This window comes from Chiloscyllium punctatum, chromosome 7 (genome assembly GCF_047496795.1).
Source record: "Chiloscyllium punctatum isolate Juve2018m chromosome 7, sChiPun1.3, whole genome shotgun sequence".
Lineage (NCBI taxonomy): Eukaryota > Metazoa > Chordata > Chondrichthyes > Orectolobiformes > Hemiscylliidae > Chiloscyllium > Chiloscyllium punctatum.
In genome coordinates, this window is record NC_092745.1 from 53701813 (window position 1) to 53729018 (window position 27206).

At 42.5% G+C, this 27206-nt stretch overlaps 1 protein-coding gene across 12 annotated transcripts in view; it reads right to left on the bottom strand.

The window, feature by feature from the left end:
- Window positions 1-21480, bottom strand: part of prrc2c (proline-rich coiled-coil 2C) — an 85872-nt gene extending 64392 nt beyond the window's left edge. For 10 of the 12 annotated variants that reach the window (XM_072573570.1, XM_072573565.1, XM_072573569.1 and 7 more), the window contains exons 1-4: window positions 21314-21480; window positions 5956-6129; window positions 4597-4771; window positions 2318-2457 (exon numbers count right to left, since the gene is read on the bottom strand). In XM_072573570.1, the coding sequence (XP_072429671.1) occupies window positions 2318-2457; window positions 4597-4771; window positions 5956-6070 (430 nt within the window). In that variant the 5' untranslated portion in view covers window positions 6071-6129; window positions 21314-21480. Of the gene's footprint in view, window positions 1-2317; window positions 2458-4596; window positions 4772-5955; window positions 6130-10558; window positions 10625-20440; window positions 20595-21313 lie in introns of those variants that run through there. The other 2 variants (XM_072573559.1, XM_072573560.1) reach the window with 2 other exon arrangements.
- Window positions 21481-27206: the final 5726 nt, after the last annotated feature.

Below are 27206 nucleotides of genomic sequence, written 5' to 3' on the forward strand. Positions count from 1 at the left end.
GACAAAGTGAGGATCGAGAGGAAGAGCACACAAATAGAAAAATCCAGTACAATTTGGTGTTTTTCTGAGATGTTTGGGAAGTCAGGACTGGATAAGAAACATATGAATAAGGATTTCTGCTACAACAGGATTTAGGTGGCAGATGGACTCTAGATAGGGAGCAAAATATAGTTTGTATCTCCCACTCAAGACTGAATCGGTCACTGATTATGAACTGCTTGGATGAGTAAAAGTGGTCAAGTAGGGAAGTGGGTAAAACCAGGAGCAAAAAAGTGTTCCACTAACATCAGGACCTGAAAAGATGTAATTTTAATTTCTTTCAATGACAAATATTGCAAGTCTGACCAAAAAGAATCAGCTATTAAATTGCTGACAATTCTGATCAGACTAAGTAAGCACTGTCAACACAGTATATGAAAAGTTCCATGCACCTGATAATATGTCATTGGCAGCATGCAAAATAATCAGACCTGCAAAGGATGGAAACTTAATTTCCAGAGAAGAACGCATAATAGAAATGTAATTAGAAGTCTTTGCTGGAGATATAGCTTGTTGTGCAAGAGCATGAATGGAACCAAAAAAGAGCAGTCTCCTTTAGGTGTAATGGCAGTCACTGAGGATGTCATAAGGTGTTCTTTTAAAAAGAAACCTTGAGTTGTGTAGCAACATATTTCTATTTGCACTAGTATACTGCTTATCATGATAGCTTTACAGTCAATGAAAGTACTTTTGAAATGTAGTCCCTGTTGTAAAGTAGTTAATCCTCCAGCCAATTTGCACGTAAGCTCCCATAAATGGCAACATGATGACTGGCAATGTATTTTGCAATTGATCCAAGAGATAACTATTGGTGTAGGTTCACTATGGAACTCCCACAGTATTAGACCAGCCCAGACTTCTGCACTCAAATCACAGTAGTGGTACTTGAATTCAAAACCTTATGACTCAGAAGTGAGTGCACTGAGACATGGTAAGTATCAGCAGAGCTTAGAGTGAGACAAGTTGAAAAGGGCAGAGGGTCCAAAAGTAAGAGTAGAATTATAATAGTTATTAAAGAGTGAAACAAAGATTAGCAATTTTTATTGGTCAGTTTTGATTGCAAGACAGATATGGCTTATATTACATGCATGCATATTTTATATGTATTCAATTAGTTAAGACTGAATTTGAAGCAATGATCAGTTTAAAAACAAACCCAAAATTGCAGGTAGCATGAATTAGTTGACAAGATCTGTAGAAGATCAATGCCATCCTTTTCAGAACCAGGAGAATGATGTGGAACGGTAGATCACAAAGCCAAAACATTTGTGTCTTTGGCCTGTTGCAACGTTCCAATGAAGTATAACACAAGCACAAGGAAGAATATCTCATCTTCTACTTAGGCACTCTTACAGCCTTCAGGTATCAATACTGAATTGAACAATCTCAGAAACTATCCGAATATGCTTGTTCTCCATTTATTGTATATTCTTTTCTCCTCAGCCATGTTGTGTTTGTGTCTTGTTTACTTTGTACTTCATAGAAAGGACCAATCTCTCCCTTTCACACCTTAATTTACACAATTTTTACATTTTTCCTTTCTCCATGATAAACAAAATCTTTGTCCATTACAGCGGGCCTCTACACTACCTGATCTCTTACTCATCTGTCTCTGTCAAAAACAGAAGGGAATCTATTTTCCAACATCATTCAGTTGTGAAGTCATACCAGATTTGAAACCTTCACTCTTTCTCTCTCCACAGACGTGCCAGACTTTAACTTCCTCAACATCCTGTGTTTGGGTAACAAAAAGTTAAGGGATTGGTACTTTACAAGGGTGGTTTCAAGGAAGTGAAAATTTTGCATTTTTATTCTTGTGCAACAGGCCAATTAATGTTCTACTTCCGTCACCATTTCATACATGGAACCTGTTTCGCAACATCAAATAAATTAAGAGAAATTTAAGTGGCATAATCTGAAGGAGGGCTAATGTAGTGATCCCGGTAAGATGGCCTATTTGACAGTGAAGATCAGACACCCTCCACTGCAGTGTCAGGGATGCAAAAGGGAAAAAAAATTAGAAAAGTTGATACCACTTGTTACTGTGCATGCCAGTGATTGACTGAAGAATGATTCTGATGAAAACTGAACCGATTAGTTGGATGGGACTGGAGAAAAAGATTGCCCCTCTCCAAGCACGCAAACTTTGAAAGTTCAACACAAATACTCATTCATCAATCTCCTAATATTACTCAAATACCATATGCATTACATCAACAAATATAGCTTCCGAGAACCAAAGTCAGATCTTGGCTCATTCGAGTTTGTAAATGCTTACCATCTCCTTGGCCAGTGTGCTTGTTATTAGTCTGGGCCCAGGATTTCACAACTGGAGTTGGTACCTCCTGGGTGCTTGGGGCCGGGGATTCTGAACTGGGTTGCTGGGATTCTTGCACTTGGGCTTCAGTAGTACTGTTACTGAAATCACAATTTCTATTATTAGTTCCTTTATAGGAACACACAGTTTCAGTCTTTTCTACCAAAAGCAAGACATTTAGCAGCAAGTATATTAATTTGGGCCACTCCTATAACTATTTCCTTCACTGTCTTATTTAAAACCATCTTTTAGCGCAAGAAGTTTGAAAACTTCAATGCTACCCATCATAAATGAAAACCTGTCAATCATTTAATTAACAGAGTCATAGAGATGTACAGCATGGAAACAGACCCTTCGGCCCAACCCGTCCATGCCAGCCAGATATCCCAACCCAATCGAGTCCCACCTGCCAGCACTCGGCCCACGTCCCCCCAAACACTTTCTATTCATATACCCACCCAAATGCCTCTTAAATGTTGCAATTGTACCAGCGTCCACCACATCCTCTGGCAGTTCATTCCATACACGTACCACCCTCTGCGTGAAAAAGTTGCCCCTTAGGTCCCTTTTATATCTTTCCCCTCCCACCCTAAACCTATGCCCTCTAGTTCTGGATTCCCCGACCCCTGGGAAAATACTTCGTCTATTTATCCTATCTATGCCCTCAATTTTGTAAACCTCTATAGGTCATCCCTCAGCCTCCGACGCTCCAGGGAAAACAGTCCCAGCTTGTCCAGCCTCTCCCTGTAGCTCAGATCCACCAACCCTGGCAACATCCTTTTAAATCTTTTCTGAACCCTTTCAAGTTTCACAACATCTTTCTGATAGGAAGGAGACCAGAACTGCACCCAATATTCCAACAGTGGCCTAACCACTGTCCTGTACAGCCGCAACATGACCTCCCAACTCCTATACTCAATGCTCTGACCAATAAAGTAAAGCATACCAAAACACCACCTTCACTATCCTATCTACCTACGACACTACTTTCAAAGGAGTTATGAACCTGCACTCCAAGGTCTCTTTGTTCAGCAACACTCCCTAGGACCTTACCATTAAGTGTACAAGTCCTGCTAAGATTTGCTTTCCCAAAATGCAGAACCTCGCATTTATGTGAATTCATCTGCCACTTCTCAGCCCATTGGCCCATCTGATCCAGATCCTGTTGTAATCTGAGGTAACCCTCTTCGCTGTCCACTACACCTCCAATTTTGGTGTCATCTGCAAACTTACTAACTGTACCTCTTGTGCTCACATCCAACTCATTTAGGTAAATGACAAAAAGTAAAGGGCCCAGTACCGATCCTTGTGGCACTCCACTGGTCACAGGCCTCCAGTCTGAAAAACAACCCTCCAGTACCACCCTCTATCTTTTACCTTTGAGCCAGTACTGTATCGAAGTGGCTAGTTCTCCCTGTATTCCATGAGATCTAACCTTGCTAATCAGTCTCCCATGGGGAGCCCTGTCGATCGCCTTACTGAAGTCCACATAGATCACATCTACTGCTCTGCCCTCATCAATCTTCTTTGTTACTTCTTCAAGCAATTCAATCAAGTTTGTGAGACATGATTTCCCACGCACAAAGCTATGTTGACGATCCCTAATCAGTCCTTGCCTTTCCAAATACATGTACATTCTGTCCCTCAGGATTCCCTCCAACAACTTGCCCACCACCGAGGTCAGGCTCACCGCTCTATAGCTCCCTGGCTTGTCTTTACCGCCTTTCTTAAACAGTGGCACCATGTTTGCCAACCTCCAGTCTTCCGGCACCTCACCTGTGACTATCGATGATACAAATATCTCAGCAAGAGGCCCAGCAATCAGTTCTCTAGCTTCCCACAGAGTTCTCGGAAATGAGATAACAAGATAACAATTCTTTAAATAAAATCGAGAGTTTCAAATTTCTCACATGACAATGCTGTAATGTCAGGAATTTGAAGAATACATAACACTTTGTAAAATTCAACCTTTTTAAAAAGAAAGAATTCTCCTCAGGGAAAGAAAATAATTGACCTCTGTAATATATCCTCTGGAGATGACAATGTCCTAGCCTCAAAGGATGCTACACCAATTAGTGCTCTTGACAGCAAGCAACCATATTCATAACATAAAAACATTAACTTTGTTTATTAACTAAAGTAGTGTACTTTGCAAGCTGCAATTAGATGTACATTCATTTTAACCATGTGCGTACTGAGTGCAATATGATTCTATGAAGACATCTTTATTGCAGACCTACCTTTCCTCTTGTTGTTCAGATTTGGTGACCCATCCTGACCCATCCTTTGGTATAATATTCACATTAGGATCATTTCCCTTGTTCTCCGCTTTGAGGCTTGGAAGATTTGCAGGTGGTGGTATGCGCCGCGAGCTGGCCACTTTGCCCAGGCTCTGTAATCCATGTCGTGCTGCAACTGAGGACAATAACTAAATATTAAGAGCCAAAAGATGAAGGACTTGTATTTTGCAGTACAGATTTCCTTGACAATTGCAGCTATGTTTCTAATGTAACAGGACTTCCTTCTCAATTTCTCAGCATCACAAATAACTGTTAACATGGGTGCAGTCTTTTATCAAGAATTTGCTGTCACTGTCTACAGTAAAAGGATAGACCAGATCTAAAAGTTAAAGTTCTAAATTAGAGGAAGGACAATTTTGAAGGTATTAGGCAAGAACTTTCAAAAGTTGACTGTGGCTTATAAAATCATGAGGGCAGAGATCAGGTGAATAGCTACAGTCCTATCCCCAGGGTGGGGGGAGTCCAAAACTAGAGGGCATGGATTTAAGGTGAGAGGGAAAAGATATAAAGGGATCTATGGGTAAACTTTTTCACGCAGAGCATGGCATGTGTATGGAATGAGATGCCAAAGGAAGTGGTGGTGCCTGGTACAATTACAACATTTAAAAGGCATCTGGATGGGTACATGAATAGAGTCATAGAGATGTACAGCATGGAATCAGACTCTTCATCCAACCCGTCTAGGAAGGCTTTAGAGAGATGTGGTCCAAATGCTGGCAAGAGGGACTAGATAACTTAAAGAAATCTGGTCAGCATGAAGGAGTTGGATCAAGGGGTTTGTTTCCATGTCGTACAGTTATAGGACTCGGTCTTAAAAATGTTGGTTGTTGCTTTTTTTAAAAATTGCTAATATGTGCACATAGTTCTTGCCTTGCAACAACTTACATTTATTTCTTATATTCATATCAGAATAGAAGTAGCATAATGGTCCAGTGTTTTCAAGTACTTGGCCAATCCCCAAACTTATGTGGACAGTTTTATGTTACAACAACAAAAATCATGCCACTGCTGCAATACACTAATTCCAGAAAGGAGAAGAATTCACATCACAATGTATACACTCTCTAATTCTGGTGTGGCACCAAGGAAACAGCTCTTCTGTTAGAGAAAAGTGACACGTGTACATGTGGTGTGCACGCAAGAGAAAAATAACAATGTAATCTAGATCTTCAGCACCAAGGAGGTAAGGAAGTAGTTCGACTGTCCACTCAATATTCCAAGAAAATGCCAAGGTCAAGGGTGCAACAATATTGATGGTCATAATGATGAAATAACTTACTCAAACTAAAATACACTCACCTGAATTTTTCTGAGTCTCTATTGATTTCCCCTTGTACGTGTTAAACAGGTTAAGTGTTGCATACTTGGTTTTCCCATCCTTTACCTTTGTGCTCTGGCCTGACCTCTCTGACATTTCAATGGAAATTCATCTAGTCTGGCACAGCTCGGATCACCCTCAGAACCAGCCACCTCCTGCAAGGAAGCAATGCCAGAAATGATAAACCAATTCCTTTCTCTCACTTAATGAGAAATTATACTTGTTAAAAACAAGGACTGCAGATGCTGGAAACCAGGGTCTAGATTACAGTGGTGCTGGAAAAGCACAGCAGGTCAGGCAGCAACCGAGGAGCAGGAAAATCGATGTTTCGGGCAAAAGCCCTTCATCAGGAATAGAGGAGAAATTATACTTGCCAAGCCAACTACAAATTAGAAAGATTATTTCAGTCAACATGTGTTGCCTCAACTCTGGCATTGTGAAGCATATTAAATAAGGTAATCTAAGGAAAATGTTAATTATGGGACTGCGATTTGGAAATGACTGTAAAAAACCAAATTGTAAATAAACTCTGCAAAATAAAAAGCAATTGATTTGTTGATGACAATGTAGGATTGCGTTAAAAAGTAATCTAGATATAAAGGCATGGAGATACAAGAATTGTTTGGGGATGAAATGGGTGTTGGGGTGGGGGGAATCATTACCAAACTCAAACTTTCACAAAATCTTGAATGGCAACAGAATAAATTAAGTAATATGGAACCAGCCAGATGATTCAAGGAACACTCCCTTCGCTCATCAAGCAGTTTTGTATTTTTGAAAATCTTCCCTTCTCTGCTTCATACTCATTTGTGGGCACTGATGGTTAAATGAGAAGGCTTTTCATCATTTGTTGGTACCCCTTATACATTATGAACAAACTTAAAGTCTTCACTTCCATTGAAACTTTTTTCACTCTTATTTTAACAACACACAAATGCAGATACACTTCCATATACATGATACATGGAGAAAAACAGTCAATCCTGAAGTTTGACAGGTGATTCATACAGTTCAATAACGAGGCATTTCTAAGACATAAAGTTGTACTTGTTTTGATACGTCAAGAACACGCAGCACACTTGACAATAATTGAGGGACATTGCAACAATGTTGGTTCAGTGGCATCAATTTAGTAGTTTAGTACTCATGCCAGGTTGCTCAACACAGGATGAATCACAGCCACATCCAATTCTGTCCTCACCAAACAGTACCACTGTTTCACTGGGAGTTTCAAGTCAAGGATTAGCGTAGAAATATGAGCTCAGCTGCAGCATCTCCAGTACTGCAACTGTGATAACACAAGCATGTTCACACATGGCAGATTCTTGTTCCTAGACACTGCCAAATGCATGATTCATTGCCTAGAGGGAATGATTTCCTGGTGTTCATGGTGACGTGGGGTTTGGGGTGGAAGGTGTTTCATTTGGAATGAAGGATGCCAGGAGAGCAATTAGGGGTGGAATGAGGGGAGTGAGGAACTCATTACCAAACCCAAAACAACTGTACAAAACAATGTCAACAGAATAAATTAAGTCATATGGAACCATCCAAGGAACACTCCCTTCTCCACTAATCAAGCAGTTTCATATTTCTGAAAATCTTTCCTGCTCTGCTTCATATTCATTTATGGGCATTGGTGGTTAAATAAGAAGGTTTTTCATTATTATTTGTTGGTACCCTTGTACATTATGAACAAAAATTAAAATCAGCTGTGGACAACAGGCATTCAACTCTCTCAATAAGTCAGAGTATTGAGTATGGGGTTGGGAATATTGTGTGCAATTCTGGTCTCCTTCCTATCAGAAGGATGTTGTGAAACTTGAAAGGGTGCAGAAAAGATTTACAAGGATGTTGCCAGGGTTGGAGGATTTGAGCTATGGGTAGAGGTTGAATAGGCTGGGGCTGTTTTCCCTGGAGCGGAGGCTGAGGGGTGAACTTAGAGGTTTTAAAATCATGAGGGGCATGGATTGGGTAAATAGGTTTAGTGTGAGATGGGCAAGTTATAAAAGGGACCCAAGGGCAACTTTTTCATGCAGAGGGTGGCACATGTATGGAATGCACTGCCAAAGTGGAGGAGGCTGGTACAATTGCAGCATTTAAAAGGCATCTGGATGGGTATATGAATAGGAAGGGTTTAAGAGGGATATGGGCCAAGTGCTGGCAAACGGGGCTAGATTAGGTGAGGCTATCTGGGCGCCATGGACGAGTTGGACTGAAGGGTCTGTTTCCGTACTGTATATCTCTATGACTCTAAATGATTTGTTAGAAGAAATACTTAATAATAGCTTCAAACTACATACATGTGCTTAATCCAAAATAAGCATCGGGACCAGAAGTGACTGAAGCAAATTAGCCTATGTTAAAATGTCACGTATATCAAATACATGCAGGCCAATCTGGTATCATAAAAGACATCAGAAGTGGCTGTCCTTTGATTCCACCATAACATTTACTCAGGTTCTCACGCTCCTGTCTTCAAGTAAGTGAACAGGCAGTATGTCAAGCTGAACAGTTTAGCTTCAAGTACACCACAATTCGGTTGCTGAATACTACAGTGAAAACTCGATTATCTGAACTTGATGGGCGGGCATTATTTCATTCGGATAATCGATTATTCGGAAAGTTGATTAAATGCCTTTCCTCTGGGGCTCAGAGTTTTAAAAGTCTGCTCCTCGTTCGGGAGACTGCAGCAGCACAGTGCACGAGACCCCAGCCCCAGCAGCCCCCCCCACACCCCCCGCCCAACCCCACCCTCGCTCCCTGAACCCCTTCTGCGAGTGAGAGTGAGATATCAGTCATTTGGAGACGGTGCCTGCTTAATCACTGTCAACAAAAGACGCGATCCCAGCTGGAAACACGTCTTTGATGTGATACTTCTATTGGGACCTGTAGATCATCTTCGGATAATCGACTTTCCTCTGTATATAGTAAATTTGCAAACTCAATTTCCTTGACAAGATGCTGCCCAGGATGCTACTAAATAAGATAAGAGCCTATAATGTCAGAGGCAAGGTAGTGGCATGGACAGAGAATTGGCTGACTTACAGAAATCAGAGATAGGAATAAAAGGCATTTTTTTTTAGGATGACATTACAAACTATTAATGGAATGCAATGCAATTCAAATCAGTACTAAAAGTATACTTCACAAAGTAACCAAGAGACGGAGTTGAGATATCCCCTGCATCCAGTTTCACATTGACAGGATAGCAAGTTAACACAATTACGAAGAACCTGAAGAGAGTATGAGAATTTAACATCTTCAAAAATTGTTGAAATTTGTTTAAATTGCAGATTTTTTAAAATGGTAACAATGCAGAAAGCTGTAATAAAGAGAATCTAAGTGCTCTTGCACACGGGTCACTAAAGTTTAGCATGCTGACAGAATAATCAGGAAAGCAAATCAGAAGTTGGCCTTTATTGCAAAACAGTTGGGAAAATTAAATATAACTGTAGAGGGCATTTTTGACATTGTGTCTGGAGTACTTTGCACTTTTGATCTTAAGGAGGAATAGGTTAACCAATAAAGTTCAGAGAAGATTCATCAAGGCCTGATTCTTGGAATGAATGCACCATACGATGAGAAAAGGTTGAACAGGTGGGCTTATGCTCACTGGAGTTTAGAAGAGTCAAAGATGAGCTTATTATGCATAAGATCCTGAGGGGGCTTGACTGTACTTTCTTTGGAAGAATCTAAAACTAACTGGGGGGGGAGGGGAAGAGAACACTTTAAATTCAGAGGTCTCCTATTCAAGATGGAGGTAAAGAAGAACTTCTTCTCAAAAGATTGTTAGGAATAGTAAGGCTGGGTAATTGAGCAAATTCGAGATTGAGCAAGATTGTTTGTTGATCACCAAAGAGTTAAGGGTGAAATGGGGCAGGAAGGAAAGTGAAGCTCAGCCAGTCCACATAGCTATGATCTTACTGAATAGCAAAGCAAGTTTGGTGCAATGAATGGCCTCCCTTTGCTTCTCATTTCTTATGTAGCCTTTGAAGGCTGTAATCAATTTGAGGTCCTTAAAGAGGCACATCCTGTTAATGAGGTATAACTAGGTTTTTATGATGTAAGTCATAAGTACAACTGAGTAGCCTCTGTTGTCTGAGAACATTTTTGTAATGCCAATTTTAGCCTGGAAACAGAAAAGCTCAATATGTTATGAAAAACATGTATGGTAGTATCTTATAATCTTGTCTGAAAATCTTCTTGATCTGATAACGAATTCAATTTAACTTTAACTTTTAACTTCAGAAAAAATGAAATAGACAACCGATTATTTACAGCATTTTGCAGACGATTTGGAAGTCAGGTGCAAACATCTTAGTTTTCCCAGTGTCCCTAAAATCTGGCCAATATTTTTTGCAGTATTTTGACAATGGGTGTGATGCAGCTGCTTACGATCTAAATAAGAAAAATCTAGGCTTATATGCAGCTCTGCATAAAGGGGGAAGGTCTATTTCTGCTCCTAATTTAGATGATCATAATCAATGGTAATATTTAATGTATCCAAACATTTTGTACATCTGCATGTTGAGAAAATACCTTGAGAAATAGCTGAAATAAAACTTAGTAATATTTGATAATTACCTTTAATCTACTAGAAAAGTATTTCTTTTCTGTCTCTCGGTCAAGGTCGCAAGTCTTAATCACAATCTGTAAATGACAATTAGAGTATTTTTTTCCCATACCATACCTATATTCAGACCCACCAATACAAGCTATTCCAAAGCTTGGCTACTTGCATTCCTATGATCCAGTTATATTTGCTTTCTATGTGGCTAAAGTCCATAACCAGTCCAGTGAAGCCACATATGTCCAGGTATCAATTTACCCAGTAAAAATAAGCCAGCCAGCAAGGAATTATCATTCAGAATATCGGAATCAAAACAGCTTGGTCTTGCTTGAAAAGGATTATATCTTTAGTAATGCACCCAGTTACTGCTGACAGTATTTTGCTTGTGACAAAATAATCTAACTCTGCTTCAGAATCTTTTAGTTACTAATGACAAAAGACATTAAGTCTGCTGAAAATTCCAGCACCTGATGGAAGATATCGCAGTCCACCTCCTTACAAATTATTCATTTTCTCAAAACAAACTTGCATAGCAACATTCATGACACAACAGTCCACTGAAAGACATGCATATTAATTTGGGTTCTATGGACAACTAACAACCTCATCATCTGTCAGTACTTCAAGGTTAATGTTGTGACAATTTAGTTTGTTTTTAAATATGATTTATTTTCCTCCCTTGATGTACCTATTCAGTTATGAATAGGAGCAGAACATTTAACCCCTCAGATTTGTTTTGCCCTCACATGAAGTTATGGCTGATGTATGACCTAACTCCATATACCCACTCTTGAACCATCTTCTTCATTTCTTTGGGTAATACAAATTCATGAGCTTTTTAAAAAAAATTAATAACTGATCAGCATCAATTGCCATTTACAGAACACACTATCAAACTTTCAGCACCTGTTCATGTAGAGATATTTGACCTCTTTCTGAAAAGGCTCTACTCTTAATTTTTTGGACTATGTGGAGTTAAGCACGCGGGGGGCACCACTGAAGTTACTTGCTACCCATCAGTTCCCCTTAATCCGATGAAATATCAATCAAAACACTCAAATTTCAGGGGTTGCGAGAGTACCACCCTAGTTCAAATGACACAAAAAGAGTTTAGCAAAAACAGTTGAAATAGATATCAGGTTTCAATTTTAAATGTGGTAATGAAAATATATTGTAAAGTTTCTTACAAAAAGGCTTTCCAGCATTTGAAGTGCAACACCATATGTTAAGCAAGGCTTATATTGAAAGAAGAAATTTAATTCCATTTCAGAATGTCTTAGCACATCAACAATGAAGAGGGGTTAGAGCATCATTTAAATGATTAGGACATGGGTCTGCAACCTGGGACTCTTCAGCAAGTCATTTGCAGTTCAACTTTTTCTAGTTAAATCACTTAACACTTGTTTAATGTGAAAAGATTAAACAAATAAGAAATGAGTTTTAATCATGCTGATAAAATGTGAATCCTGATGCTCTATGCTGTGGTCGCAAATTATTTTAATGAATTTTTTTTTTAAAAATGAACTTGTTTTAGCACTATTGCCAGAGCACGGTATTGATAATGCATTTAGTTTGAGGACAGGTAACATAATGGTAACCATTGTATTTCAATGCTATGATCATAAATTATTCTGACTGAATGATAGGCTTTTGTAAATACAAGAACAAATAATGAAAAAAATTATTCTTTTAAAAGATGACTTTACTGACAATTATATTAAAAGGACAAAACAGATTATTATTTTAACTTTTCTATTGATACATAAATTGAAGTGTGCAACTTGCCAATCATCCTGTACATGGTTTGGAAATGCCAAATTTTTGTATTAAAATGAAAACTTTGAGAGACATGCTTAGAAAGATTCTTTAGGCTACAAAAAGGTCACTTATCCCAGACTAGGATTTGAAACCAAAAGGTTAAGATTTCAATACACCTTTGCATCATTGCTAGCTGAATTAGATGGTAGTTAATTTTGCCCATTTCCACTTTAACAGAAAACCATCCTGAAATTAGAATTCTGTTTCATTCTATGCCCGTGCGTTGATCCAAAACACTTTGCAAGGTAGACGCTTGCAATTTTAATGTTTCATGTCATCAACAACTGCAAAATGAATAGACTGTTTTAGGTTATTGAGCTTTCTGCTTATATAATTAAAGCTAAGGTAGTTGTTTAACAAAAAAAAATTAAGGGATATGGTGGGAGCACGGGTAAGTGGATCAGAGACCACTCGCCATGACCTTATTGAGTGGCAGAGCAGGCGCAAAGGACCAGATTGCCTAATCCTGGTTCTTATATTTCAAATAGTTCTAATTTAATGGAACTTCACAAAGTTGTTCAAATAAATGAAATGATTTTAACAACAATGTTTCATTGCACACTACTAATACCTTTGAGATGTTTATTACATTTAAAAACGCAGCAGGAAAATATTTTATACTTATCTGAAATGAACTTCGATAAATACAAACATGAATTTTCTAATTTGCAGAATAGAACTTTTTCTGGTCAAATTACTTAGCATTGTCTAACCTTTTCAAATTAAATAAAATAAGAGTTGTGTTTTTATCATGCTGATAAAATGAGAGCTACTGTTGGGCTGTGGGATTGGCAACATTCTAATTAGAAATATGCAGGCGATGTTTGTAAAAATACAATTTATGGAAAGAACTTCATACTGTATATAATTTTATAAAACCTGTTCTATAATTAATATAAGTCATTTTCTAGAACCACAGATCATCTAGTGACTTAGATGTCATGCTTGAATTAAGTGACGGCTGATGTGTAACATATAGCTGATGTGGAAACTCAAGTTTTGGGAATACAGCCAAAGGAAGGCATTTTTAATTGCTTTCAGTTTGTGAGAACTAACTACTTTTACAAAAAGAGACAAAACTATGATGATTGGGTTGCACAGTCTACGGCTGTAAAAATGTTTATCCACAAATAAATGATAAAAAAAGCACTAAGGATGGGTTTGAGTTCTATGCCTCATCACCTGGATTTTTACAAAGTAACTTAATTTTCCTGTAGATGTTAACACATGCAGAGTCACAGCACGTACTATGAGTTAGAGGGAAAAACAGAGCTATTGGTTCAAGTACTGGAGTCCCAATTGTTGAAAACTGTCACATGGTGCAGTGCATTGGGTACATGATGTGAACAGATAGACTTAAATAATTTTGAGAGACATTCTTACCAATCACCTCATCACTTAGACTTATAGTACTTGGTACCTGGCCAGACATGGGTCAAATACACATATGAAACCAGATAGGGAGTATGGAGAAACAGAGCAAGGATTAAAAAAAAAGTAAGGGGCAAGAGGCGTCAGATTCCAAAATGATTCTTATTATTGAACAGTTGAGTTGAACAAAGTCAAAATGTACAACAAAAAAAAACTACTTTCAAGTAGGTGCAAAAGATAATTAATGAGGCAGAACATTCAGGTGAGAGGGCAGACGGGGAGAAGAGAACAAGCCGCAGAGGAGGGCAGACGAGGAAGGGAGGACCCCAGTGGAGGGCAAAGGAAGGTGGGGCGGGGGCAGGGCCAGGGGAGGGCAGGGGAGGGCGAGGGGTGGGAGGGTGGGGAGAGGGGGCGTGGGGAGCCGCCAGACGACAGGAAAGGTGGGGGGCACCAGACAATGGGTTGGGGTGCCAGAGGAGGAAGTGAGCGCTAGAGGAGGGCAGGTGCCAGAGGAGAGCAGAGGGGGTGTGCGCCATAGGAAGGCAGCACCGGAGTACGGCAGAGGAGTGGGGGGGGGCGCCAGAAGAGGGCTGGGGAGGGGTTGGTATGCCAGAGGAGGGCAGAACAGAGGGTGTGCCACTAGAGGAGAGGGGGCACCAGAGGAAGGGCAGAGAAGGTGGGGGGGGGGGTGGGGTGGGAACAGAACAAAAAAGACAGACACCTGGCATTTACATAGCGCATTTGGGGCCATCCTGTGGCAATTTAAATTCATCGTCCTCTCTCCTGAATTCAATGCCCTTAATCTCAAGATCTCTCCCTCCATATAATTTCAGACATTTTTTCATGCCACCCTTTTCATGCTGTAATTTCGTGTCCGTCAATATCAAACTCAGACAGAATGATTTCTTTTTACCCTCTTCCCGTTCTTCATCCCAATGCCGCTCTGTTAAAATCCATCCAATGAGTGACTTAAAATTCTTTTCTTTTCAATTTCCAGCTGCATTATTTTTACCTCCCTCGCCACCTGCAGCACAGTATTCATTAGAACATTGCTACAGCTACTGATCTACTCAATCAGGCTTCATACCCTCACTATAGTCATTTCCCACATATTCTCATTTCTAGTTCCCACAGGCCGAAGGAATATCAACTTCAAGTCTACAGTCACCAATGGCCGACTCTCACCGTCAGGTTTAGCTGGACTATATGGAACACCATTGGGCCCTGCTATTGTTTATTCTCATGAATAAAGTGGAATGCAAAAAGAACTTTTATTTGCACGATTTGGAGATGCTGGTGATGGACTGGGGTGCACAAAGTTAAAGTTCACACAACACCAGGTTATAGTCCAACAGGTTTAAATGGAAGCACACTAGCTTTCGGAGCACTGCGCCTTCATCAGGTGGTTGTGGCACTTCAAAAGCTAGCGTGCTTCCAATTAACCTGTTGGATTGTAACCTGGTGTGTGTGATTTTTAAACTTTATTTGCACGATCCCTAACTTCACGCATATCTCTAAATTCAGTTCTACCTGTCTGAGCTCTGAGCTCACATCATTATCTAGGTTCTTGCTGCTTTCAATCTATTCTCACTAAACTGATCATGCAGCTTTCCCTCCTGCCCTTAATTAAATGTTTGTGTGTTCTCTTCTTAAATGCTGCCTCTCACCCTGCAATTCCACTGAGACCTCTCCTAACAAAAAAAATAGCTTGATCCCTCTCTCACTATGAACTAATCACCATATCCACAACCTCCCTTTTAAGTTGTTTGAACGTTTTGTTGCCCTGGGCCAATGGGCTGAGAAGTGGCAGATGGAGTTTTATTTAGATAAATGTGAGGTGCTGCATTTTAGGAAAGCAAATCTTAGCAGGGCTTATACACTTAATGGTAAGGTCCTCGAGAGTGTTGCTGAACAAAGAGACCTTGGAATGCAGGTCCAAAGCTCCTTGAAAGTGGAGTCACAGGTAGATAGGATAGTGAAGGCAACATTTTGTTATGCTTTCCTTTACTGGTCAGAGTATTGAGTACAGGAGTTGGGAGGTCATGCTGCGGCTGTACAGGACATTGGTTAGACCACTGTTGAAATATCGCATGCAATTCTGGTCTTCTTCCTATCAGAAAGATGTTGTGAAACTTGAAAGGGTTCGGAAAAGATTTACAAGGATGTTGCCAGGGTTGGGCCAGGGCTGTTTTCCCTGGAACGTCAGAGGTTGAGGGATCACCTTATAGAGGTTTATAAAATCACGAGGGGCATGGATAGGATAAATAGACAAAGGCTTTTACCTGGGGTGGGGGAGTCCAGAACTAGAGGGCATAGATTTAGGGTGAGAGGGGAAAGATATAAAAAAGACCTAAGAGGCAACTTTTTCACTCAGAGGGTGGTACATGTACAGAATGAGCTGCCAAAGGAAGTGATAGCTAATACAATTGCAACATTTGAAAAGGCTTCTGGATGGGTATATGAATAGGAAGGGTTTGAACGGATATGTGCCAGGTGCTGGCAGGTGGGACTAGATTGGGTTAACTGGTCAGCATGGACGTGCTGGACCGAAGGGTCTGTTTCCGTGCTGTACATCTTTATGACTCTGAAAATGGGGTCCCCTTCCCCAAAAATGTTATTATATCATTCCACACACAGGTTTCAGACAATGACCTTAGAAGACTATGACTTCTGAAATCTCTCACAATCTTGAACATAGATTAAACTGCATAGGCCTGCTCACAATCTTACCTCTTCAATCCACAACGACAGAAACTCCTAAATTTTCACTGCTACTGAAGATCCCCAAGGAACTATTTCTGGCTGTTGCAACTTCTGCATTTATCACTTGCAATGCAAAACCAGCCCAAGTGTGAAATACGATGTCATCTCACCAGCACCTTACCTGACCACTAAACTGACTCTTACTTTTCATTTTCTTTGTCGGGGAGAACAGAGGTTCTGTCCAAAACCTTCGGGATTAACATCATTGTTTTAAATGCCATCACAAACCTCTCCCAGGCCAACTAATCATAACTGATTCTGGAAGAACACAGCAGTTCAGGCAGCATCCAAGGAGCTTCGAAATCGACGTTTCGGGCAAAAGCCCTTCATCAGGAATAAAGGCAGTGAGCCTGAAGCATGGAAAGATAAGCAAGAGGAGGGTGGGGGTGGGGAGAAAGTAGCATAGAGTACAATGGGTGAGTGGGGAGGGGGTGAAGGTGATAGGTCAGGGAGGAGAGGGTGGAGCGGATAGGTGGAAAAGGAGATAGGCAGGTAGGACAAGTCTGGACAAGTCATGGGGATAGTGCTGAGCTGGAAGTTTAGAACTAGGTTGAGGTGGGGGGAAGGGGAAATGAAGAAACTGTTGAAATCCACATTGATGCCCTGGGGTTGAAGTGTTCCGAGGCGGAAGATGAGGCGTTCTTCCTCCAGGCGTCTGGTGGTGAGGGAGCAGCGGTGAAGGAGGCCCAGGACCTCCATGTCCTCGGCAAAGTGGAAGAGGGAGTTGAAATGTTGGGCCACGGGGCGGTGTGGTTGATTGGTGCAGGTGTCCCGGAGATGTTCCCTAAAGCGCTCTGCTGGAGGCGCCCAGTCTCCCCAATGTAGAGGAGACCGCATTGGGAGCAACGGATACAATAAATGATATCAGTGGATGTGCAAGTAAAACTTTGATGGATGTGGAAGACTCCTTTAGGGCCTTGGATAGAGGTGAGGGAGGTGGTGTGGGCACAGGTTCTACAGTTCCTGCAGTGGCAGGGGAAAGTGCCAGGATGGGAGGGTGGGTTGTAGGGTGGCGTGGACCTGACCAGGTAGTCACGGAGGGAACGGTCTTTGCGGAAGGTGGAAAGGGGTGGGGAGGGAAATATATCCCTGGTGGTGGGGTCTGTTTGGAGTGGCGGAAATGTCGGCGGATGATTTGGTTTATGCGAAGGTTGGTAAGGTGGAAGGTGAGCACCAGGGGCGTTCTGTCCTTGTTACGGTTGGAGGGGTGGGGTCTGAGGGCGGAGGTGCGGGATGTAGACGAGATGCGTTGGAGGGCATCTTTAACCATGTGGGAAGGGAAATTGCAGTCTCTAAAGAAGGAGGCCATCTGGTGTGTTCTGTGGTGGAACTGGTCCTCCTGGGAGCAGATCCGGCAGAGGCGGAGGAATTGGGAATACGGGATGGCATTTTTGCAAGAGGTAGGGTGGGAAGAGGTGTAATCCAGGTAACTGTGGGAGTCGGTGGGTTTGTAAAAAAATGTCAGTGTCGAGTCGGTCATCATTAATGGAGATGGAGAGGTCCAGGAAGGGGAGGGAGGTGTCAGAGATGGTCCGCCATGACCAGGGCCTCCAAGCCCTCCTTTTTTCCGCTCCAGACGTCCCCAACAGTACCCTTCCACCGACACTCTCATTCGTTTGGCCGAACTGGTCCTCACCCGTAACAATTTCTCCTTTGAATCCTCCCACTTCCTCCAGACCAAAGGGGTAGCCATGGGCACACGTATGGGCCCCAGCTATGCCTGTCTCTTTGTTGGCTACGTAGAGCTGTTGATCTCCCATAATTACACCGGCACCACTCCCCACCTCTTCCTCCGTTACATTGATGACTGCATTGGCGCCACCTGGTGCTCCCGCGAGGTGGTTGAGCAATTCATCGACTTCAACACATTCCACCCTGACCTTAAATTTACCTGGACCATCTCTGACAACTCCCTCCCCTTCCTGGACCTCTCCATCTCCATTAATGATGACCGACTCGACACTGACATTTTTTACAAACCCACCGACTCCCACAGCTACCTAGATTACACCTCTTCCCACCCTACCTCTTGCAAAAATGCCATCCCGTATTCCCAATTCCTCCGCCTCCGCCGGATCTGCTCCCAGGAGGACCAGTTCCACCACAGAATACACCAGATACAAGTCTTTAAAAATCTCTGTGCTCCACCAAATCTGGCATCTTGGGGATCCAAAATTTTAAACTGTGTTCACAAAGCACCTTTTGAAATCCTTTTAAGTGTCATAGGTGCTTTATGAACACAATTATTAAGTTATTAAGCATAATATCCTCAAAAACTAGAACAGCACCATAAAAAGGGACACAATGAACCAATGCTTCCTTCTATGCTAGATTGTTCTTTGGAAAAGATTGGTGGAATTCTGGAACACTCCCCTTAAAGTAATAACAATGCATGAATAGCAATTTTAGGCAATGAGTAATAAAATTCTGTAAGGCAAAAGTATCATAAATGTAGAACAATGGCTTACAAGTAACAGGTACAGATCATCAAGATCAAATTAAATGGCTGAAAAGACTTAACAGACTGGGTAGCTTACACTTACTCCTACAGTCAAAATAAGTACAGTTGGTATGTTACGTGATCATCCGAAAGCACCACAGAAGAAAGTGACTGCTAAGAATCATGCCAGGGTATCAAAGGTGAAGCAATAGCATAGATTGAGAGATAGCTTTGAGCCAAGGTTAAAGTAAATGGATATTTTTCTAATTGGGAAAATAAAGCCAGGACAACGCGAAGAGATATCGGGAAGATGCTAATTAATGAAAACAGCGTTGAGAGTAAAAGAGATTATCAATAGGTATATGTGATCTCTAAAAGAAATTTGCGTATAGAAATTAAACAGATTTTGAATTTGTACATTCGACATCAAATGCAAGAAAATGACAATGAATACGTTGGCTCGGTTATGGTTTTTTGGGATGTTGGGATTGACTGTAACCCAAGAACCTAAAGAAACTAAAAAACTGTGTTTACAGGAGGTATGGCCAAGAGATCTAACCAAAGTTACATTGCCTTTTAAAAGGCAATCAAAAAGTCTCGAAAAGGAAAGTGTTTGCAGAGCTGTAATTCTTGCAAAGAACCGTCCAGGTACAATGGGCCAAATGGTATCCTTCAGCATCATCTTATGTTCTAAGTGTTTAAAATTATAATATTTCTTCAGTCAGCACAAGGGTCTGTCAATCAAAATTTCTTCAAGAAGAAAGCAGCAGAGATTATGAATTTCTTCAGGGGTAATTGTTAAGACACAGATACCGGAACAACGACATTAAAAGGAGAAATTAAATACTCAATAGTGAATATTAAACACTGCTTGGCAAGGATCAGAAAAAATGGAATTACTGTTGATAAGCGAGTCTTTAAAAAGATTCCATGCAATGAATAGCTATTGTGCCCCTAGACAGCGAAGTTACTCAACCAGGAAAACATCATAATGGTGTGTGATTCTGTACTCATCCGATGCTTATTTACATAATGTTCAGCAATAGTTTACCGAACAGCAATCAGAAGGAAATCCTGGGCTATTCCAGGATTTTTATTTAGACCAATTTTTTTTTTAAAGAATATATAGATACAGACGTTTGACTAGAGGTTGAACCTTTCTTTAAAAAGGGATAAGAAATCACATCCATTGTGGTGACAAAAATATATGAAGCAATGGAAACTAAAGTTCTGAAGCTAAGATATTGTTTCAGGGCTGTCAAAGCACCGAAAGTTTAAAATTATTTTGTGTTGAAAACAAAAGCCCATAATCTAAAATATTTACACAAGCATGCTTTCGCACTTCTGATTCGGAGAATATTGCGAAGTACGGCACAATCATGTTACGGAATATTTTAAAACAATTAATAGCAAACACTGGTGTAAAACTGGATATAAATACTGACTGTGCTTTGCCCCGGTTTTGTTGGGTTTTTTTTTTCAAAAGGAAGTTATATCCGCTTACTCATGCAGTTATACAGCACATCTTGCTCATCCAACGCTCACCAAACCTAACCATATTTGCACGCTGCACCCTTCTTGAGAAGGCCCAACATAATCGCGCTTCCTCTTCCGTAATTATACCTCCCCTCGGGGGAGGGGGAACAAAGGCATCCTCAAAACGACGGGAACGTTAAAAAACTGAGCGGCTCGCGAAGTCGAAACCAAAGCCTTTCGTCTAGATATGGATTATAAAACTCACTGCCTAAAAATCAATCCCAAACTCTGCTGCATTGCTGCAGTCTTGCGGATTTGGGGGGGGGCGGAATGGAGAGAGAGAGAGAGGAGAGGGAGAAAGGTAGGGAGGAGAAGGAACCAGATAGAAAAGAAAGGAAGGAAATCCTTCCCCCTCCTTTCCTCGCTTTCCCCCCACCCCCACATACAGATGATGTAACCTGAAATGCCCTTTCGGATTTACCAGCCAGATGGCTTCCCCCCCCCCCCCCCCCCTTGCGGGAGGCTGAAAACGGACGCGCATCAGAGAGAAAACACACGGGCTGGGGAACAAAGGCACAAGGATCCCCGGCGGAAGGCGAAGCAAGGCCTCGGCGCGGAGTCGGGAGGGATCGGCTCGGATGGAGAGGCCTTACAGACAAGGCAAAGCTGCAGTGCGGCAGCCCCCCCCCCCCCCCCCCGGGCCTTCTGTTCTACTCCCCGCTCCCCGTCACCGCCAGGGAAAGGGCAGCCCCGGGCTCACAGAGTTACCCAGGGTAGACATTAGGGTAAAACAAGGAAAGGGGGGGGGGGGGGGGGAGGGAAGGGGGGAGGGGGAAAGAGATCGCCGTTAAAGAGCCGGCTTGTCAGGCCCGAGGCCCCCCCAGTACACTTGCCCACTTACCACTCGGCGTGCCCCTGGGTCGTCCCGCTTTGCTGGGTTTCTCTCCGTCGAACAGCAGAGCGCTGCGTGAAGAAAATGTGTCGGCGAAGAAGCCGGATGTGGCTCGGGCCGGTGTTCAGAAGGGCCGGACTTCGCGATGAAGAAGCTGTCACTCAGTCGGCGACTGCGGCCTCCTCTTCCTCCAACCAACCAATCAGACGCTACTGCGACTCGCAAAGCGAGCCGTCCGCCAGAGGACAGCGCGTTTACGTCAGCTCGCTCTGCGTCCGTCCGCCCAAGCCTTAGGTGGGGGTGGGGGAAAACGGCGTATGACGTCAATGCGCCGCGCCCCCATCCCAACCCACGCACGCACGCTGGTCGGGACTAAACGTCTACACGCTATGACGTAATTGTGCAACCCGTTTCCCCCCCACAACTCCCACCCACGCTAGCCGGAAGTATAAGTCAGCGCGCCCGGCAGTCGACGATCCCAGAAAGGGGACGGTGTATGACGTCAAAGCCCATCCCCCACCCCTCATCGCTCCAACATTGGTCGGAAGTAGAACGTAAGCCCACTAGGTCAACACCGCACGGCTCTAGTGACGTCAACGCGCACGGCTCTCGATGAGGTCATCGGGTTCCTGTTACTGTCCCTGCAGGTGAGAGGGAGGAAGTTTCAAAGTCAGCTCTGATGAGTGATGCCATTCTCTCTCCCAATCAACGTTTGTTTCCGCAGCAAATTACAATAATTTGCTTTGATCACTTCCTTTCTTAAATAGTGCTTTGTTAACCACACTTTGTTAAAGATTTTTTGGCCTTGCGCTCAACTGATCAATCACAAGAGTATGAAGGAGCAACAATATACACTGCTTGAAAGAGAGTGCTGATTGGTTTGCAAGTGGATTATCACTTCTTAATTGATCTTTATTGTTGGGACCCCTTTTTTGAAGAGAGGACCTATTATCAAAAGGAAAAAAAAAGTACAGATGCCGAAAATCTGAAATAAAAAGAGAAAGTGGTAGACATGGTCAGCAGGTCGGTGCAGAATCTTTTCAAAGAGTTAAATTATGGAAATCTTTCATTAGAAAGTACATACTTTCTAACAAGTGAACAAGGAACAACAGTAGACCACTCGGCCTGTTGAGATTGCTCTACCATTCAATAAGATCATGGCTGATCTGATTTTAATCTCAGCTCTACATTCCTGCATATCCCCGATAATCCTTCATCCCCTTGGCAGGAATTGATCAACCAGTCTCAACAAACCTGTTCCATCTAAATACGAGTAAATTCTGGACATCACCACCACTAGCAATGTCAATTCAAGAAGGACAAAAAATGCTTGGAAATTCCCCTAGAACACCAAATATGAACTCCAGAAGACTTTGGAAATTCAGTCCCCAGAACCACTCATAATTTAGATCCATTCTGATGACTTATACATGGCAGAGCGCTGTGAAATCACTAAAGTGACTGTTAGCAGGGGATGCCCTGACGCTGCCAAACTGAAATATCACTGACAGCACCTTGGCCCTGCCAAACGTAGGTAGTGTCACCAAGGTATTCCCTAACTCTCCTAAACTAATTTAGTATTACCAGGCAGTACTGTGAGATTGCTAAACTCTCACCCTTAAAGATTAGCAAGGCCACCTATGTGTGGAACCAAAAATGATGAGGGAGATACAAAATGTGTATTTTGCATTAGTGTTTACTGTGGAGAAGGATATGGAAGATAGAGAACTTGGGGAAATAAATACCAAAATCTTGAAAAATGGCCATATTACAGAGGAGGAGCTTCTGCTTAGTTCACTGTTGGAATACTGCATGCATCCCTGCTATAGGAAGGACGTTGTGAAACTTGAAAGGATTCAGAAAAAATTACAAGTATGTTGCCAAGGTTGGAGGGTTTGAGCTATAGGGGGAGTCTTAATAGACTGAGACTATTTTCCCTGGAGTGTCAAAGGCTGAGGGGTGACCTTATAGAGGTTTATAAAATCATGAGGGGCATGAATAGGGTAAATGGACAAGGTATTTTCCTCAGTATTAGGGAGTCCAAAACTAGAGGGTAGAAGTTTAAGGTGAGAGGGGAAAGATTTAAAAGGGACCTAAGGGGCAACTTTTCATGCAAAGGGTGGTACAAGTATGGAATGAACTGCCAGTGGAAGTGGTGGAGGTTAGTACAATTACAACATTTAAAAAGCATCTGGATGGGTAGAGTTTAAAGTGATATGGGCCAAATGCTGGCAAATGGGACTAGATTTATTTAGGATAACTGGTAGGCATAGAAAATTTGGACCAAAGGGTCTGTTTCTGTGCTGTATATCTCTATGACTCTATAATCCAACAACTTCTTTTGAAGGTTTATTCTCCATGAAATACCATTTTCAGAGGCTAACCTAGTCCTATATATTTCTAACTTACGTGCCCACTACCCTTTGACCTATTTTGTTCAAATATCCTATGAACTGACTCTACTGCTCTCATATTTTTATGACTCTAGATTCCTCCAAGAGCCCTCTTTTCTAAAGTAAACACCACAGCTCTTTTCTTGTATTTCAAGGTGCATTTCAAAGGTGGCATAGCAGGCTACATTTGAAATTTATCCAGAATCACGACATCATTAATTTGCCAAATATTTACTGACAATCTAAAAAATACTTGACAACACCATTCCTTCTAATTTCCCTACACTGTGCATCATTTGTTGCACTTTGAACTTCCTTTATTCTGTTGTGCAGCCACATGTATCAATTCTTGTGTGTGGTGGTTAGTCTCCTGCAGGTAAGTTTTGAATTGGTACCATCATGCACGCTGGAAGGAACATTACAGCCTTTCCCCACATAATAACTCCATCCACTTAGCCATAGGTTCCAGCTTCAATTCTTCTGTCTAGCTGGTCCAAACTGCAATAGGATTGAGGTCTCTACCTTGGGATTGGAAATGAGAGTTATTAAGAAGGCACATGAATGGGAGAATATGGTGGAAGATGGGACATAACTGAAGTAGGGTGGAGTATTTCAACAGTATAATCAAATACAAATGCTAAAACTCATTTGTTTAATTGTTTTCTATTTGTAAGTTCATCCACTTTACTAACACCTTCCACCCCGACATGAACAGTTCATCCACTTTACTAACACCTTCCACCCCGACCTCAAATTTACCTGGATCATCTCAGACTCCTCCCTCCCCTTCCTAGACCTCTCCATTTCTATCTCGGGTGACCGACTCAACATGGACATTTACTACAAACCGACTGACTCCCACAGCTACCTAGACTACACCTCCTCCCACCCTGCCCCCTGTAAAAATGCCATCCCATATTCACAATTCCTTTGCCTCCGCCACACCTGCTCCCAGGAGGACCAATTCCAATACCGAACAACCCAGATGGCCACCTTCTTCAAAGACCGCAATTTCCCCTCAGTCGTGGTTGACGATCTCTCCACCGCATCTCCTCCATTTCCTGCTCCTCCGCCCTTGAACCCTGCCCCTCCAATTGCCATCAGGACAGAACCCCACTGGTCCTCACTTACCACCCCACCAACATCGTATCATCCTTTGTCATTTCTGCCACCAACAGACCCCACCACCAAGGATATATTTCCCATCCCCTCCCCTATCAGCGTTCCAGAAAGACCACTTCCTCCGCGACTCCCTCGTCAGGTCCACACCCCCCACCAATCCAACCTCCACTCCCGGCACCTTCCCCTGCAACCGCAAGAAATGCAAAACTTGCGCCCACACCTCCCCGCTCACTTCTCTCCAAGGCCCCAGGCGATCCTTCCATGTCCGTCACAAATTCACCTGCACCTCCACACACATCATTTACTGCATCTGCTGCACCCAATGTGACCTCCTCTACATTGGGGAGACAGGCCTCCTACTTGTGGAACGTTTCAGAGAACACCTCTGGGACATCTGCACCAACCAACCCAACCGCCCTGTGGCTGATCACTTTAACTCCCCCCCCCCCGCCCAACTCCACCTTGGCCACCTCCATCGCCAGACCATGGCAACACGATGCCTGCAGGAAGAGCGCCTCATCTTCCGCCTAGGAACCCTCCAACCACAAGGGATGAATGCAGATTTCTCCAGCTTTCTCATTTCCCCTTCCTCCACCTTATCTCAGTCCCAACCCTCAGACTCAGCACCGCCTTCTTGACCTGCAATCTTCTTCCTGACCTCTCCACCCCCACCCTCTCTCCGGCCTATCGCCCTCACCTTAACCTCCTTCCACCTATTGCATTCCCAACGCCCCTCCCACAAGTCCCTCCTCCCTACCTTTTACCTTGGCAAACCCTCCTCATTCCTGAAGAAGGGCTTATGCCCGAAACGTCAATTCTCCTGCTCCTTGGATGCTGCCTGACCTGCTGCGCTTTTCTAGCAACACATTTTTCAGCTCTGATCTCCAGCATCTGCAGTCCTCACTTTCTCCACATATAAAAATGTATCAAGATGATTACATATAATTTATGGTGTTGTCGTTTATGATTCCACATTAATGTTAGTTGAGAAAACTTAAACGTTACTGGCATTCAAATACCAACAGTAAAATTAGTATTCGATCTATATCAGCTTTCCAGCTTGTCTTCCATATATTGTGAGAGATTGTCTCTCTTCAGGTACTGTCTGTCTCTCCTTCAAATCTGCTGTTGTGTCCTTCAAATCTTCCCTCATCAAAATGCTAAACCTTGTTCCTTGCAAACTTCTGCTTCATCTGCAGTTCTTTCTTTCCTCTTCAATGACTTTGAACATGCTGTCAATTCTTAAATCGGTGCACATCTTTCTTGGAACTCTGTGTTTGTGTCCTGCCAATCAGTTATGATCCTCTCACGTGGTTCTAATGAAAGCTACAAATGCCAGCCCATGTTGCTGTACCAGACAACTATCCCTCCTTATCCTTCAATGTCTGTCTGACCACACCATTCTCTTCTGTCATTTCTCCAGTTTGTAGGAGTGCAGTCACCTGCTTCCACTCCATTGTAGACAGGATTTCTCTTCCCCACTTTCACACGGCTGTCTCTGATGCCCCCAAGACTCTATTGTTTTTCTATTCTTCAGGTATCCCCACTCCATTTAAAGTGTGTTTTAGAACATAGAACATAGAACAGTACAGTACAGAACAGGCCCTTCAGCCCACAATATTGTGCCGACCATTGATCCTCATGTATGCACCCTCAAAGTTCTGAGACCATATGCATGTCCAGCAGTCTCTTAAATGTCCCCAATGACCCTGCTTCCACAACTGCTGCTGGCAACGCATTCCATGCTCTCACAACTCTCTGTGTAAAGAACCCGCGTCTGACATCCCCTCTATACTTTCCTCCAACCAGCTTAAAACTATGACCCCTCATGTTAGCCATTTCTGCCCTGGGAAATAGTCTCTGGCTATCGACTCTATCTAAGCCTCTCATTATCTTGCATACCTCAATTAGGTCCCCTCTCCTCCTCCTTTTCTCCAATGAAAAAAGTCCAAGCTCAGTCAACCTTTCCTTATAAGATAGCCCTCCAGTCCAGGCAGCATCCTGATAAACCTCCTCTGAACCCTCTCCAAAGTATCCACATCTTTCCTATAATAGGGCGACCAGAACTGGACACAGTATTCCAAGTGCGGTCTAACCAAAGTTTTATAGAGCTGCAACAAGATCTCACGACGCTTAAACTCAATCCCCCTGTTAATGAAAGCCAAAACACCATATGCTTTCATAACAACCCTGTCCACTTGGGTGGCCATTTTAAGGGATCTATGTACCTTCACACCAAGATCCCTCTGTTCCTCCACACTGCCAAGCATTTTATCCTTAATCCTGTACTCAGCTTTCAAATTCGACCTTCCAAAATGCATCACTTCGCATTTGTCCAGGTTGAACTCCATCTGCCACCTCTCAGCCCATCTCTGCATCCTGTCAAT